This window comes from Emydura macquarii, unplaced genomic scaffold (assembly GCF_026122565.2).
Source record: "Emydura macquarii macquarii isolate MOO-44397 ecotype Brisbane River unplaced genomic scaffold, CSIRO-AGI_Emac_v2 contig_1790, whole genome shotgun sequence".
NCBI classification, from domain to species: Eukaryota; Metazoa; Chordata; order Testudines; family Chelidae; genus Emydura; species Emydura macquarii.
The window spans coordinates 21011732-21029825 of NW_027131927.1; the positions used below are offsets into that span (position 1 = coordinate 21011732).

General features: G+C 44.5%; 1 protein-coding gene across 3 annotated transcripts in view; it reads right to left on the minus strand.

The window, feature by feature from the left end:
- ANTXR2 (ANTXR cell adhesion molecule 2) overlaps positions 1-18094 on the minus strand; it is a 222701-nt gene that overhangs the window by 35694 nt on the left and 168913 nt on the right. Inside the window, exon 17 of one of the 3 annotated variants that reach the window (XM_067557091.1) lies at positions 3515-3965. The exons of the other annotated variants lie outside the window; for them this stretch is intronic. Coding sequence (XP_067413192.1) covers positions 3948-3965 — 18 coding nt within the window. The 3' untranslated portion in view covers positions 3515-3947. Of the gene's footprint in view, positions 1-3514; positions 3966-18094 lie in introns of those variants that run through there. 3 annotated transcript variants of the gene reach the window in all.

Below are 18094 nucleotides of genomic sequence, written 5' to 3' on the forward strand. Positions count from 1 at the left end.
AAGCTTGGCCTCTGCCTATACAGCCAAGCTATCCCTGGAGTTAAGGCATGAGCTGACTCTCAGTCTTTATCTATGAACCCACATCTGGCAATACCTTACACTATCATCATGCCACCACACTAGCTAGGTGTATTTTATGTGTCATCAGCTACTTGCACCTGGAGTTGTAACTTTCACTGTTTATTTGCCTGAACATTTATTCTCCTTTTCTTATTGAAAAAGTGGATGGATGAGAGATTTTAAATGAAAAAAAGTATATAATAGACGCAATATTTTGTGAGAAGCATGGTGCTCACATAAGACAGCTGAAATCAGGATGTTGGGGAACACAGTGAAAGTGCTAAGTACTCTGAGGGTCAGGAATGTTGTACTGCCATTAATGCAACTGCAAGTACTCCATGCTAGCATTGTACAGAACAAGTTCCACGTGTAGGTAATATACTGTGACAAATGCCCGCCTCTTTGTAATGCCCACACAGTAAGGGCACATTAAAAGGTACTGCTTGAAGCCAGCGTAAGTGGTCTGTTGTCATCAAACAGTTTAACCTGTAGTGTTTACTGTACATACGTTATACAATACTGCTATTTATTGATAAAAATACGAATGGCTAGTAAACCTTTTTCTTGATCTGGTTTGCAAGTTCAGTACATTTACAAAATTGTTTCCACTGAATGTTGCCTTATCTAAAATACAGATGAGGAGGAGGAGAAAGACGCAAATTCTTAAAAGTAACTAACATGCAGATTACTATTTTCATGATTATTCCCCCTATTTAGAAAATTGTTTTGTCTACTGCTATGGCAATTTTAACATCTTCTGAATAGTCTTAGCTAGTGAAGATGTTTAACAATTGATCCCAATCCTGGGCTGCAATCCTGCAGTTTGCTTCACCCACACAGAGCCCTCATGACATCACTAGTGCTCCAGGCATAGTGAATTGCAGGGATTTCAACTATATTTTATTCCTCTCCTTCACACATCAGCCCTCCTCATCAGACAGGGAAGGTGATTGTGTAGCTGGACAGTGGCACCGTCCCCTTATAAGGATACAGAACGATCAGCTGAGGTATCAGGCCACCGAGGGCCACCTGATTGGTGTGTTTGCAAGCAGGACCACTCCTGCGAGGCTCATTTTCTGATAACAATTTTCTCTTCTTTCTTTTTTTCCCCCACTTGGCTAGCAAACAACTTTTCCCCCTTTACTCTGCTGCCAGAACTTCCATGCCCATGGCTAGCGCTTCATTATGTTATCAGCTACCACAATAACCTATTAGTACTCTTTCCCATTGAGGCAAGTTGAAATTGATACTTAAATGGCTGAAATGTATTTTTTTTAATTTTACTGGAAAATACGCGCCTTTTTGGTTGTATCATTTTAAATCACAGAAGGGAAACATTCAAAAAGGAGACCTCAGACACTTAGATCATTCTTAGAGTTGCAAGGAAAGCAAGAGTTAAAAGTAAATGACCTATGAGTAAATAGATCACTCATATAAACACATGCAATTAAAAGCTATGTTTGAAACACATTTAATACCCTGTGCTTTTTTTTTTTTTAAAAGGATGATGGTATCCTTCCAATCTATATTCATGCACACACTCCAACTGGCAGGTTTGCAGGATTGGGTGCATCGTTTATAAATCCTGCCCCACCTTCACTAACATGGAGTATCTCCTGGGCATGTGCCACTGTACAAAGCGTGGTGGGATTTGGGGAGCATGGCAAGGTGTCTGGTTCTGTAGTGGCTTCCTCAGAAGCTGAGCAAAGGGCTTTGGGATGGATGAGGGGATCTGCCCTATTATTTATTATGGAGTTGTATCCTTCAGTTCAGTTCTCCTTCACCCTACTGAAGTTCTAGAGCCAGGCAGGCTGTCATAACTTCCAGGATGTAGTAGATTAAAAGATCCAGAGGAGTAGCCGTGTTAGTCTGTATACAGCAAAAACAACGAGAGGTCTGTAGCACTTTAAAGACTAACAAATTTAATTTCTGTTGGCATAAGCTTTTGTGGGCTGTAACCAACTTCGTCAGATGTAAGGAATAGAAATCACAAGGCACGCACACACATATATATATATATCCAAGGGAAGTAACAATACCCACCTGGAGAGGTGAAGAAACAAATTGACAGAGCCAGATGGGTACCCAGAAGTCACCTACTACAGGACAGACCCAACAAAGAAAACAACAGAACACCTCTGGACATCACCTACAGCCCCCAGTTAAAATCTCTCCAACACATCATTAAGGATCTACAACCTTCCTAGCAGATGATCCATCTCTCGCTCAAGCTGTGGGAGGCAGACCTATCCTTGCTTACAGACAGCCCCCCAACTTGAAGCAAATACTCACTAACAACCATACACCCTACAAGAAGGCCAATCCAGGAAACTATCCCTGCAACAAACCCCGTTGCCAGCTCTGCCCACACATCGACTCTAGTGACAGCATCACTGGTCCTAACCACATCAATCACACCATAAGGGGCTCATTCACCTGCACATCTACTAATGTAATATATGCCATCATGTGCCAGCAATGCCCCTCTGCCATGTACATTGGCCAAACTCGACTGTCACTACGCAAAAGAATAAATGGACACAAATCAGACATAAAAAATAACAACATCCATAAATCAGTCGGAGAACACTTCAATCTCCCTAGACACTCTGTCACTGACTTGAAAGTTGTATAGTCTTACAAAAAAAAAAAAAAAAAAAATCAAAAACAGACTTCAAAGAGAAACTGCTGAGCTAGAAATCATCTGCAAACTTGACACAATCAAACTGGGTCTGAATCGGGACTTGGAATGGTTCTCTCATTACAAGAAGTAATTGCCTCTGATCACACATTCTCACCTCCTAATCAATGGTTGTGAATGGGCCTCAAGTACTCTACTGAATGGACCTTGCTTTCATCCACCTTCCCCATTGTTGTTTCTTCCCTTGGAGGTGTGTGTGTGTGTGTGTGTGTGTGTGTGTGTGTGTGTGTGTGTGTGTGTGTGTGTGTGTGTGTGTGTGTGTGTGTGTGTGTGTGTGTGTGTGTGTGTGTGTGTGTGTGTGTGTGTGTGTGTGTGTGTGTGTGTGTCTTGTGATTTCTATTCCTTACATCTGATGAAGTGGGTTACAGTCCATGAAAGCTTATGCCTACAGAAATTAAATTTGCTACAGAACTCTCATTTTTTGTTTTGATTGGGTTTTTTTTTTTAGATTAAAAGAAGTGGTGTTAATTACCCATCCGCTAGAAAAATGACATTGCTATCATATGATAAGAACATATGTCTGGTAATATTTAAATGTTATCCAATATGAAAAAAATAATAAAAATCACAAAATGGACCATAACTTGAAGAAACCATCTAATTTTGACTAAAAATAGAAAGCTTCTAAATATAATTGATAATGCAATTATGTACTCAGAATACTACTGTTTTGGGAAGTTTGAAAAACATTTAGCCCAAGGTGATATGTTTTACGTCTTTTCCTGTACTTTTTTGCTTTCAGTTAAAGCAAAATTCTGTAGTAACATGACTATAGGAGCGTGTTTGTACCATGTAATATATCAAAATATTTGTCATTATTTGTAGAATGGACTGATTTGAGAAAAGGTTTTCTCTCTGCTTCTTTATATTTTATGAATATTGGTTACTGTCCAATGCTCTCTGCACCGGCAACTGATGTTAATACAGTGTACACCATGACAAAATGTTTTCAGGATACGTTCTACCTCTCTGGGCCAAGATTGGACCTGTGTCATGAATGATGGCATGATGAAGTAATCTACTGCAAAGCACAGTTGATTAAATGGAAGAATCAACACAAATTTGACAATGACCATCTTGAGATGAGAGGTATTTATTGTGCAATGAATTTCATGGGTATATAGGCAGTGAGATGCAGGAAAATAGGTTTGAAGACATCCTTGTGGAAGGCAACATCTATGGCATTTCAGTCATCAGCCATACTCTAAGAGGGAAAGCATATAAGCATGATGTTAGAAGCTACAAACTTAGGAATGAGGCAATGAATTGCTTGAAATGGACGGTACTAGGCAATTTCATAAACAATGATGTTCTCCCAGAAGATGAGAAGAGATGCAGCCTGCAGAAAGCCCAAACATGCATTGAAGTATTTGAAGATGTGGAGAAGGCACACAGAGAAAACAGAGTGGACTCACGGAAAGCTCTGACAGACTTCATGAACAACGTCTAATTACTCCACCAACTCATGGACACTTACATTACCTAAGGAAAAATCTATTCAGATATATTTCTGTTCTGGGAAAACTAGGTAATGGATTTCTCCCAACTACTGATGTATTACATAGCAGCAAAGAGATAACAAGTCCATGGAGCTTCAGATATTTTGCAGAGATGATTCCACTTGATTTTTAGAGTGGCCATGTGAATTATGCGTTGTATAAATGTAACAGAAGCTAGATTTCCAGAAGAGGAGAAGTCAGATATGTGTCATGCCCTAGTTGATAAGGAGCAGTGTACTGGACTGCCATACTCTTCAGTGGTGTATGCTATGACATGGCCATTGAGCAATCTCTCAACAAAGACTGGGGAAGCATCATCATCTTTGCACAAAAGATAAAGCTCTGACCAAGTATCACCTGACTGGACATTTTAAGGCAGTTGTAACAGCTATCACAAAACAAATGTGTGGAATGCAGCCTTCAGCAACTGATCTCCACAAAGATGCTACCGCAAAGCATATGATGGCAGATAAAACTGCTGTCCAAGATATTATAAAAGTTGTGACTAAAAGAATAACAAATCCTCTTAGCATTGAACCCAGAACAAGCCCAGACAACAGACAACCACTTGTGAACATTGCAATGTCTGCTGTGGGCCCTGCAGTAAACTGCAGAGTTTGTGCATTATAAAAGAGAATGGCACACAACAAATGAAGCAATTTGTAACCAGTAGGCTGCAAAGGGGTGATGTAGATCTCTTTGATCGCATAAAAGGGCATAATCTCAAATCACTTGGAAATCTCAACAAAACAATCAAGCAAAAGATGATGCACACTGCACAGGCAATAACTATTAATTGTCACATTCTGCAGGCGGACAATTATTGCCTAGGCCAGAGATGCTAATATCCAGGGTTTGATGAAGTATAAACTGGCACCTGTCCCACTTTCCCACTTCAACTTGGATGGATCTCTAAGAAAGACCCAAAAGAGCAACACACTGTCTTGGCTGCAGAAAAATCTGTCAATGGTTGAGCTACCAGCATCTGATGAGCCAACGTTAACTATTATTGACCTCATGATGCTTCTGCAGATGGTGAGTACTGATACTGCCAAGTACAAAACTTTTGGGGAGCTGTCTGATCAGCTGCTGAACATTTATCCTTGGACTACACCCACATCTCGAATACTGTGTGTGGTTCTGGTTGCTCCATCTCAGAAAGATATATTAGAAATGGAAAAGGTACAGAGAAAGGCAACAAAAATGTCTAGGTGTATGGAACAGCTTCCATATGAGGAGAGATTAAAAAGACTGGGACTGTTCAAGCTCACTGGGGGGATATGATAGAGGTCTATAAAATCTTGAATGGTGTGAAGAAAGTGACTAGGGAAGTGTTATTTATCCCTTCACATGACACAAGAACCAGGGGTCACTCAATGAAATTAAGAGGTAGTAGGTTTAAAACAAACAAAAGGAGTATTTCTTCACTCAACACACAATCAACCTGTGGAATTCATTGTCAGGGGACATCATGAAGGCCAGATGAATAAGTGGATTAAAAAAAGAACTAGATAAGTTCATGGAGGATAGGTCCATCAACATTTATTAGCCAAGATGGTCAAGGATGCAACCCATGCTCTGGGTGTCTCTAAATCTCTGACTGCCAGAAGCTGGGACTTAAAGCCAGGGGATGGATCACTTAAAATTGCCCTGTTTTGTTCATTCCCTCTGTAACATCTGGCACTTGCCACTCTCAGAAGACAGGACACTGGGCTAAATGGACCACTGATCTGACCCAGCATGGCTATTCCTATTTTCTTACTACTAAAATGTCAATACACCGCTGTGACGAGAAGATGCGCACACATCAAAGACGATAGCTTTGGAGGTAGCTGCATCTCTTGCTACTGATGGATTTATAAATTAGGACCATTACTTTAAATTCATGGCATGACCTAACCCAACTGTTAAAGAACCAAGAAGTACCTGAATCAAGTAATCCTTCCTCAGTATCAATAGCAAGATCTGAAGGTAGGTAACTGCTGTCCAACCCAAGTGCAGCTTTTTCAGAGTCAGCTGCCTATTTCTCATTGGTATCATTATTGTACTGTGGTAAGAAGCACGTACCTCTGGAGAGCATGCGCTACGAGTTGTTTGCTAAGAAGAATTAAACTAATGGGAAACTGCCACTGACAATAGCATCCTTCAGGCAGCACCTGAAATGTGCAAATTTATCAGTCATACATATGGAATCATGCAACAGTTTATTATCTTCAAGTGTCCTCTGTCAATAATTGAGGGTGAAAGATAAGACAGGACAGGACATCTTGTTCCTAAAGTGATGGTGCTGCCATCCTCACCTTTGGCAGTGTAGCTGTGAGAGTACCTGTGCAACAAGGAGATGCAAGTGCTGTAGGGAAGAATTGGTGTGCTCTGATACATGCAACTGTGACAGTGATGAATTTAGCAACAGAGTATTGAACACATCAGACACAGATTCTGAGAGTGGTAGTAATGTTTCAACTATCTGCAAATGACTGAGACTATTTTTGTGAATAAATATAGCTCAGAGGGATGTTGCATTAGACATTCAGTAGCTCAGATATATGTAGAGGTTACACAAGAGTACATGGTTATACTTTGGTATTCATACAAGGCATTCTACAGCCCTGCTTTTAAGAGTCATTACTGTTCTATTGGTGGTTCACAGGTGTTGTTGTATTCAGTGACATTGAGAAGACAATTACCATGTGTACTTCAGACATGTCTTTGGCAGAGCAGATAATAGAATATTTTATATATATATATATATATATATATATATATATAAATTTTATAATTAGGGGGCAGGGGTCTTAGTTGCATAACTTCATAAAAATAGCAGATAGAAAAACTTTTCTGAAATCAGCCCATCCTACAAATACTGACAAATATTCTGATGTATTACATGGTACGAACAAACTCATACTGTTGTGTGACTGCAGACTTTTGCTTTAACTGAAAGCAAAAAAGTACAGGAAAATGCATAAAATATATCACCTGGGGCTAAATATTTCCCAAACTTTCCAGAAGAGTACTATTTTGAGTACACAGTTGTATTATTAATTGAATTTAGAAGCTTTTAGCCAATTTTGGTCAAAATTAAACTACATTTCTATGAGTTACGTCCCTTTTTGTGATTTTCTCATTTTTTCCAATGATAACATTTCCTGATAACATTTAAACATTAGGTGGTATAGAAAAACAGCACCACTTCTAGTACCTCCATCCACCCTAATGATGACCATCAGATGTGCCTAATGTGGTAGCAATGAATTTTTTCTAGCCAATGGGTTACCCCTCAGTGCCCAAAATGGGGCTGGGCCGGGAGACTAAAGACACAGTAGTCTTTGGAGGAAGGTTCTTCCCATGCTTTCATGTGGAGATCCCAGCCCTCAGCTAGATATTCAGGGAGGGCACTGGGGAGTGGATTGATCATTTGAAGAGCACCTTTCATCAGAGGACTTCAAAACACCTTACAAATACTAACTATAAAAGCAACCCTGTGCTGCCAATATTAAATATTAATAAATAATAAAAAGTACGGTGTCCTACAAATGGGCAAACTGAAACATATAGAAGGTAAGGATCTGATTTTCAGAGATGCTGAGCACCTGTAATTCCAAATGGAGTGCTCACTAGCTTTGAAAATCAGGTCTTAAATCATTTACCCAATGTCACACAGCAAATGCGAGTTTGTTCTGTGAAAAAGAACCCAGGAGTCTTGGTTGCAGCTTGCAGGCCCCTGCTCTAAATCAGCAGACATGCTCCCTCATTTAACAGGGTATTGATATTTATTAGATAATTAAAATAAGACATCAGAATATTAAATTATTGTTTTGACCAATTTGAACTTTGGTTAAAGTGTATAAAACATGTTATTTTTGGCATACAGTATTAAAGCCTGCTTGCATGATGAACCTAATAACATAGATGAATTATCATCACAACCATGTCACCACTGCCAGCCTGTGTGGTGGCTTAATGTTACACTCATGTCCCTGTACTCAATTAAACAATCAATACAACCAATTGAATTCAGAGGTATCATGCCTTGTAAATCATTGGGTCATAAAACTTAACAATACCAACATGTAGTCAGTATAACACTGAACTAAATTAGTGTCTTAGGGCTACAATAATTAAAAAGTGAGTTATGCAAGCATTCCATGATTTTTCCACAGGAGACAGGTGTAGCTTGGATGCACTGGGTTCAACATTTTGAAAAAAGAACCAGAACTGTTTTGTGAGTGATTTGTAGGAACTACAGGACCAGAATATGATGAACATTTAAAAGCGGGAGAGAGAGAGAGATCCAGAAACAGTTTTATGTAATAATGATCATTTTGTGTGACTCTGAAATAATCTGCTATATTTGAATATCTTTAAATAATGTTTCTTCTTAGCTTCCTGGGCAATAAGGGTACATTTCCATCCTTGTATGCATGTCCTTGGCACACATTGCTTTTAAAGATAACGGATGAATGTGTCAAAGATTACAATCGGGCATGAAGTGCCAATGCAAAAAAGTCAAAAGAAAGCCAATTGTTGAAATGGTCATGTTCCTTCTCCTCTGTGACTTACAGAACAGCTGCTACTCTGGAACAATGCTCTCAGTATCCTGGGGAGCAACACGTTTTGGAGTGCACTGTGTTACAAGCCTGGAACTCAACTAATCCATTGACTCAAACGAGACAGGGATCAAAATCGTTTTGATTTGCGTGTGTGTGCACACGCACACAGGCATGTGTGGTGACAAATGTTCTTTGGTCCCAAAGACTCATAACAATAAAGCTTAGCATTTATATAAAGCTTCTCAGGCCAAATTCACACTGGAGGAAGAGGGTGCAACTCCATTGCTTTCAGTAGAGTTGTGCCCACATACATCATTGATGCATTAGGTCCTATCTGCCCCACACATTGTACATTAACTAATTTTTATATATATATATATATATATATATATATATATATATATATATATATGCATTTTTGCAAAACAAAAAGATGTCTATCCATAAACACTAGGCACTTTTGATTCATATACATATGTATAATACAATACACAATGGGGTGTGGGGATGGGAAAAACAAGGTTACTTACCAGTAACTGATATTCTTCGAGATACGTTGCTCATGTCCATTCCACTATAGGTGTGTGCACACCTCCATGCATGGCTACCGGAATGTTTTTCCCCTTAGCTGATCCCATAGGGCAGGCTCCGGCACCCCCTGGACACCCGCGCACATACCGCAGTATATGGGGCGCAGCCGGCCCTGCGCCCCCTCAGTCCCTTCTTTCTGCCAACTCCGGCAGCAGGGACAGGGGGTGGGTTATGGAATGGACATGAGCAACACATGTTGAAGAACAGCAGTTACTGGTAAGTAACCTTGTTTTCTTCTTTGAGTGCTTGCTCATGTCCATTCCATTATAGGTGACTAACAAGCAATACCCTGGAGGTGGGTCGGAGTTACCGGTGAGCTGCCCTCAGCACGGCTCTGCCAAATTCCATGTCCTCTCTTGCCTGCTGGACGATGGCGTAGTAGGATGTGAAGGTATGCACCAACAACCAGGTGGCAGCTCTGCAGATGTCTTGCATGGGCACTCTCTCCAGGAAGGCTGTAGACGAAGCTTGAGCTCTGATTGAGTGCGCTGTGATGTTTCCCGGCAGCAGCACCTTTGCCTGCTTGTAGCAGAACTTGATGCACGATGTTATCCATGAGGAGATGTGTTCGGTCAAGACAGGTGAGCCTTTCATCCGGTCGGCCACTGCGACAAAGAACTGCATCGATCTCTGAAACGGCTTTGTGCGCTTGATGTAGAAGGCCAGGGCCCATCTCATGTCCAACGAATGCCACCTCTTCTTCTTCTTTGAACCGTGAAGTTTGGGAAAGAACATGGGGAGAAAAATATCTCGATTACAATGAAATGGGAAACCACCTTGGGCAGAAAGGTCAGGTGTGGCCTCAGTTGAACCGTATCTTTATAAAACATCATATAAGGGGGCTCCAAGGTCAGCATTCTAATCTCGGAGACCCTCCTTGCAGAGGTAATGGCCACCAGGAAGGCCACATTCCAGGAAAGAGGGCATGAAGCCATGAGTTCGAAGGGTGACCCCGTGAGTTGCGAAAGGACCAGGTTGAGATCCCAGGGAGGCACCGGGTCATGGACCTGCGGATAGAGCCTCTCCACACCCTTGAGGAACCTGACCGACATCGGGTGGGAGAACAGCAATCTCCCCTCTAGCGGCTGATGGAAGGTCGAAATAGCTGCAAGGTGAACCTTCAACAAGGCCACCGCCAGACCCTGGAGCTTTAGCTGCAGAAATACTCCAGGATCGCCCGTAGAGGCAAAAGGCTGGGCGGAACATCCTGGGACTCTGTCCAACAGGTAAAGCGTCTCCACTTAGCCCGATACACGACCTGCATAGAAGGTTTCCTGCTGCCAAGCAGGACTTGTTGGACCTACACTGAGCAGGCTCGCTCGCCTTCCATCAGCCACAGAGCCTCCACACCGTGAGGTGCAGGGAGTCCAGGTCTGGCTGCAACAGCTGACCGTGAACCAGTGCTGTCTCGGCCAGGCTGGAGTAATCAAGATAACGTTTGCTCTGTCCCTCTTGATCTTTAGCAAGACCCTGAGTAGGAGGGGAATGGGCGGGAATGCGTACATGAGGCTCCCCAACCAGTCCAGGAGGAAGGCGTTGGAGATCGACCCGGTCTCTCGACCACGGAGAGAGCAGAACTGTGGGCACTTCTTGATCCAGGCTGACGCGAACAGGTCCACCTGGGGAGAGCCCCACCTCCAGAAGATCATAGACACCACCTCTGAGTGTAGCACCCAGTTGTGGTGGGGTAGAAATGACTTTCTGAGGCACTCCACCTCATTGTTCCTCACTCCCGGGAGGTGAGAGGCTACCATGTGGAAATCGTACCTCACGGCAAAGTCCCACAGGCGGATAGCTCCTCTGCAGAGGGCTGAGGAGCGGGCTTCCCCCTGCCTGTTGATGTAGTACATGGCTGCAGTGTTGTCTGCCAGCACCTGTACCACCCTGCCTGTAAGGAAGTGGAGGAACACTGCACGCTAGGCTAATGGCCCGCAGCTCCTTCACATTGATGTGCAGGCGCCTCTTCTCCCTCGACCAGATCCCTTGAGTGCTGAGGTTGGCACTAATATGGGCTCCCCACCCTATGTCCAAGGCATCTGATATTAGGGTAATCGAGGGAACTAGTTCCTCAAACGGAACGCTCTTCAGCACTGCCCAGTGGGAGGCTAAGACAGGTGGGGGAACTGTGACCACCCGATCCAGGGGGTGTCCGCTCAGAACATACACCGAGGCCAGCCATGCCTGAAGCAGTCTGAGCTTCAGATGAACGAGTCTCACCACATAGGTGCAGGTCGCCCTGTGACCTAACAGCTGCAGGCAATGCCTGGCTGTTGTCGTGGGGCATTGGTGCAGATGGGGGATAATGGAGACCATCGCCTCGAAGCGTGGTTGGAGCAGGAAAGCTCTGGCCTGGGAAGCATCCAGGGTAGCCCCAATGAACTCTATGCGCTGCACTGGGTTTAACGTGGACTTTTGTTCTTTTATCAACAGGCCCAGCCTGCAGCACGTGGCGCAAGTGAGGGTCACACTGCTCTACACTTGGGACCTGGACTTGCCCCTGATTAGCCAATCGTCCAGGTATGGGAAAATTTGTACACTTTTTCGTCTCAGGTAAGTAGCCACTACCACCATACATTTGGTAAACACCATTGGGGGCCAAATATAGGCCAAAGGGTAAGGCTCTGAACTGGTAGTGGGAGCCAGCCACCATGAAGTGAAGGAAGCACCTGTGGCTGGGGAGGATAGATATATGGAAATATGCATCCTTGATATTGAGGGCAGCATACCAGTCTCCTGGATCCAGGCAAGGGATTATGGAAGCTAGGGAGACGATGTGAAACTTGAGTCTCTTAATATATTTGTTGAGACGACGCAGGTCTAATATGGGCCTTAGACCCCCTTTCACCTTGGGAATGAGGAAGTACCTCGAATAGAACCCTTTCCCCACCATGACCTGAGAGACCTTTTCCACTACTCCCAGACTGAGGAGGGTCTCCACCTCCTGTATGAGGAGTTGCTCGTGAGAAGGGACCCTGAAGAGGGACGGAGGGGGAGGGCTGTCTGGGAGAAACGAGGCAAACTGGAGGACATAGCCCACCAAAGCTATACCAAAAACCCAGCGGTCTGAGGTAATTTTGGCCCACTTGGAGTGGAAGGACGCTAGGCAATTCAAAAAGGGGTGGGATGGATCCAGGAGAACTGTTGGGGCGCAACCCTTGGGTACACCATCAAAAGTGCCTCCTTTGGTTGCCCGACCACCTGGAGGACCCCTGCTGAGGGGCTGAGGAGGAACTCGGGGGCGGATTGCGTCTCCTAGACCCCTTATTTCTGCCCTGTTGTCTATAGGACGTGAATGGCTGAGGTTGGAACCTTTGCTGCTGCTGTGCCTGGGGATGTGACTGACGCCTAAAAGACTGTGGTGCGTAAAGGCCCAGGGAGCGAAGTGTGGCCCTTGAGTTTTTCAGACCGTGCAATTTAGCATCAATCTGGTCTGAAAACAAGGCCGACCCATCAAAGAGATGGTCCTGGATGGACTGCTGAACCTCCTGGGACAGCCTGGAGGATTGGAGCCATGAACACCTTTGCATGCAGATGGTGGAGGCTATAGCCCTGCCCACCAAGTCAGCCACATCCTAGGACACCTAAAGCACTAATCTAGCTATTGTGGTACCCTCTTCCACGATTGTATTAAAGTCCAGGGCCTGGTCCTCGGGCAGGGCCTCAGCAAAGCATTTCAGCAAGTCCCACACGTTAAAATTATACTTGTCCAGGAGAGCCTGCTGGTTGGCAATCCTAAACTGTAGGCTTGCTGTAGAATAAATTTTTCTCCCAAACAAGTCCAATTTCTTGTTGTCCTTGTTTTTGGGAGTAGACCCCGGCTGCCCCTGCCTACCCCTCTGGTCTGCAGCGTCCACCACCAGGGTCCCAGGAGAGAGGTGGGTAAACAGATACTCTTTGACCGGGACATAATATTTCTTCTCAGCCGCCTTAGATGTTGGGGCCACCGAAGAAGGGGTTTGCCACAGGGCCTTCACTATTTTGAGGACCCCTTCACTGACGGGAAGGGCTACTCGAGCTGGGGCAGCCGCCGCCAGCACATTGAAGAGACTGTCTGTAGCCTTTTTTAGTTCATTCACCTCCAGCTCCAAGTTGCTGGCAATATTTTTGAGCAGCTAGTGTGCCTTGAAATCATCCAATGGTGTTGAGTGGTCTTGGGAGATTGCTTCGTCCAGCAAAGAGGAGGAGGATGGAAGGAGTGCAGCCTGAGGTGGCGCCCCTTCCTGTCGACGAGCGGCACCCACAGAGATCCCCTCCTGTGGGTCCAAATCATCATCTGAAGGCAGGTGATGGGCCTTCCCCAGTACCAGAGGAATCTATTGTACCCCCAAGGACTTAACAGATTGGGGTCCTGGCCCCACCTGGAAATCCCAGGGACACCAATAAAGCCATTGGGGTGGCCACTGCCCTTGAGGCCACCCAGGGGCTACCTGCATCGGGGGCTCTGGCACCTTCTGTCAACAGTGGCTCACCCAACGACTATCCCCACCAGGAGGGCCCCGAAGCAGCATCAGAGTCTGAGGCCCTTGCCCTGTGGTACCAAGCTGGGGTGGAGCGATGTCCCGAGTCACAGGCGCTCTTGTCTATCTGAAGAATGCCCTCTCGATGACAACGACCTTGATGCCGACAAGGGCTGCCTTCGGTGCTGCAAACGGTGCAGGTGTGTGGGGTCACACTCTGAGGAGCTAGATGTACCGGAGCATCGTTTTGGTACTGACAACTTTCGGCACCGCTTGCCTCTTGGCTCCATGTCAGCTTTCGGCGACTGGGTTTGGCACCGCCTTGGTGTGGGTGAACTCCTCGGTACTGAGTCCATCTCCGACGACCAGGTTCTGCACCGCCTAAGTGCGGGTGAACTCTTCGGTGTCAGGTCTTCCAACGACGACATCGGCATCGGGGGGGATTCTCCGCGTCCTGTATTGGTGCTGGTCAATGACCTGGAGCGGCTGCTAGGGGAGTGGCACTGCTCCACCTTAGGTGACCATCCAGCGGGAGATCTTCCTCCCCATATTGGGGATCTCTTCAGCCTTTCAGGGGGACCCAATGCAGGTTTCCCCTGCAACACCAGTCCCTTCTCCCTTGGCAGAGGGCGGGGCGTAGGCAAAGCCAACAAGGGTGTTGCCGCCTGAAAGGCCTCCAGTGTCGATGGCGCCGGCAGGACCAGAGAGACTCCCCCACTCCCAGGAATCAGGGGAGGCTCCCTAACTGGAGACACTGGCTCCGAAGAGATGGTCTCCATGGGCTGACCTCGGTGCGGCTAGGTGCTTGACTCTGCCCGTTTCGATGGCGCAGGGGAGTGTCCACTTCCCCGCGCTGCTTCCTCTTCTTCTGCACCGGGGAAGCGGTGCGGTGCCGGGTCACAGTCAGTGCTGATGGCACACTCTGTACCGACCCCACATTCAGTACCGAGATGGAACGGGTCAGCTCAGAGGCCGGGCAAAGTGCTGCCTCCATAAGCAAGGCTTTCAAATGGATTTCTCTGTCCTTTTGAGTCCTTGGTTTGAAAGCTTTGCAGATCTTACACTTGTTCTTACGGTGGGCTTCCCCCAAACACTTCAGGCTGCTGTTGTGGGGGTCGCTGAGCGGGAAAGCCTTCCCGCAGGAGGCAGATGGTTTGAAGCCCAGTGACCGGGGCATACCCTGGTCTCAGCTAAGTCCCAACTGGGACTATCTTAAATCTCTAACTACCACTGGTAACAACTACTTAACTAAGCTATCTAAGGATAAGCAACAGAAAAAAACAAAGACCAGAACAATTAGCACTTGCAGGAATTAGCACTTGGAAGGCAAGCAAGGATAGTTTCACCAACCGTCACTGGCGGAAAGAAGGAACTGAGGGGGCATAGGGCCGGCAGCGCCTCATATACCGCGGCATGTGCGCGGCTCTCCAGAGGGCGCTGGAGCCAGCCCTACGGGATCTGCTAAGGGGAAAAAAGTTCTGGTAGCTGTGCACGGAGGCATGCACACACCTATAATGGAATGGACATGAGCAAGCACTCGAAGAATAACTATGAATTCCTTGAAACAGCAAGAAACGTCCAACTTTGAGGACCCTGACAATGTTTTTCATTGGTCAAACTGGCAAGATGGTAATGGTTGACAAAATACCCTGTCTGTATATTGTTACATTGTACACATTGTTAGTGTCTGCAAATCCTCAGATTGGGGGAATCTTGTCATCTCATTCAAGTGACAACTCCTTACCCTATGGGCTTTGGGGGAATTCCTTGATTTATCCAGGTCACAAACAGACCAGTGTTGATGTCAGCCCATTGCCATTGGTGCAGCTGAATCCTAGGCAACCTCTGGGATGTGAGTTTTAAGATTCCTGCTATACCCTTCCCTTGTGTGCCTTCCTTTCCCTATTTTTTCTCACTTTCTCATCCTTATATTTAGCTTCTGTCTAATAATTCCGAGCCTGACCATCTTTGGAAGTAAATGAATTCCATGATATACCATTGCCATAAGCAGCATGACAGCTAAAGTAGAGTCATCATGTGTTCCCTAGAGGGAAGGAGGATTAATCGAAGGAGCACCCAGAATGCCAGCCAGATATCATCCCAGACTAGGAAATGAAGAATACCTGACTGTACCTGACCAGACGGAGCCCTGTATCTTGCCTGCTGCACAGAAATCAAGCTAGCATTAGGGAGACAGATGTTTCCCCTTTCTTATCTTTTCTCGTTTCTTCTTGTGTCTCTTTGTCGCAGTTCTCTAAACAGCCACAGTAAACCTCACAATACCAACTGCTAAACTGAAATCTAACAGGAGGTAGACATTTTTTCCCTCCAAGAAAGGCTTTTAGTACCTGTAAGAGACTTTTTAATTGAACACCTTCCCCTCTGAAGGACTTTGCTGCATGGAAATGAAAGAAAGGGACACTATCCCAAAAATATTTTAAGTTTTTTGTTTTGCTTTTCTTTATTGGGTGTGTCATAAATGTTTAAAAAGATGTCTATGATGTGGTTGCAATAGTAAAAATAAGCCAGGATTTCTTTATACAACACCATGAACCCACAGTTGGCTGTTTAATGTTATTACAAGGGTTCCAGTAAGATCTCTGAGGTTGATAATTCTTACTCACACCAGTCACACTTAATCCTCCAAGTGCAGTTTAACTGACAGCCCTATACTCCTTTTTAGCACCACAGAAAGTTGAATACAGTGATTACACTCAACTTTGAATAGGGCTTTAAATCATTCTCTTACCATTTACATAGCTGGTCTCTCCTGCCTATCTTAAGAGATACTCCCTACCCACCATCTTTGAATATTTTTTCTTCTCTATGTTTCGCTTCACTTGCAGTATTCTTCAGTAATTCAGAAGGAGGGGTGGGGACATGGGTGTAAATCTGAAGAATCATGGAAGCTGGAGATGGAATGGATTATGTTATCCACCCCTCTTCCAGTGCTGAACTGTATATTCTCAAGCACTTTGTCACACAACTGTATATTGTCCTTTGTGCATCTGACTTTTGCTGCTTTAATACATAGACCTATTCTCAGTTAGTCTAGGAAAATGTTCCCTGTTTGTTACTGAACGATTCAGAATGCAGTTTATATCTTATGTGAACAATTTCACTCTTCAAACAGCTTCACTTATTGAATTATTTCTTTGTTACTGTTGTTTTCCACAACAGATTTTGGTTTTTTAATTATTCTGATGCCATACAATACATCAGCTGTTTCATAGCAGACTGACTCACTTTGGTCCTGATCCTATTCCCACTGATGTCAATGTCCAAACTCCAACTGATTTGAGTGGGAACAAGATCGTACTCTTAGACTCCCAAGTCTAAATTCAATGTTCTTGCCCAGACCAATCAGAGCAGAGGATGCTGGGCATCTTGTAGGATGTATTCTGAACCTTGTAGGATCATATCTGGAGTACACTATGCTAGGAACTGTGAATTAAAGCGCAGCTGCTGGTACCCATTACCCATGTGAACTCTGTGCATTCAAGCCAATTCCTCAGTGACTAGGACCATGAGACATATCAGTAAAAAGAAAAGAAAATATTTTGGAATATTACTCTTTTAAATCAGCTTTTTAGATTTGTCTTTTATGTAAACCCTATTCTCACAATGTTATTGTAGTTCTTCATCTACTACTATTTCTGTTAACCCTGAGTTTCAAAACCCACACTCTTCGAAACCTGAAAAAGCTGTCTCTCTCTCCAGCTCTTCAATACATCGGTTGTGATCACTGATTTTCAGCAACTGAGAACCTGGACCCCGAAATTTTAATTTTTTTGAAAATCATCCACATCACTGAGACAACACTTGGACTTAGATTCACTTTCTGGCTGGTCTCACAATTGGGAAAGTCAAATCCACGTCAGCTACCTCCAAAATCTAGCTTTTTTCAAAAGGGTCTGGATTGCTTAAGGTATTTTCTTTAAGGTAAGACTTGGAATACAATGGCTGGAGATCTTGTTGGTACCCAAACCTCTGTAGCAATTGTTTGACTTCTGATACAGAGCTCAGTAGCAATAATAAACTCTTAAATGCTTATGACTTTTCGACTACTGTGCAATGACAACAACAAAAAACATCTTTTAAAGAAGTGATAGCAACAGGCATTCAAATTAGCTGATGAGATAAAAATGTTGACAACAACTTCTCCAGTGCCACACAGAAAGTGCTAACTGGCTGTAGATATTTACTTAATGGACAAAGCCCCGCAGCAGCGTA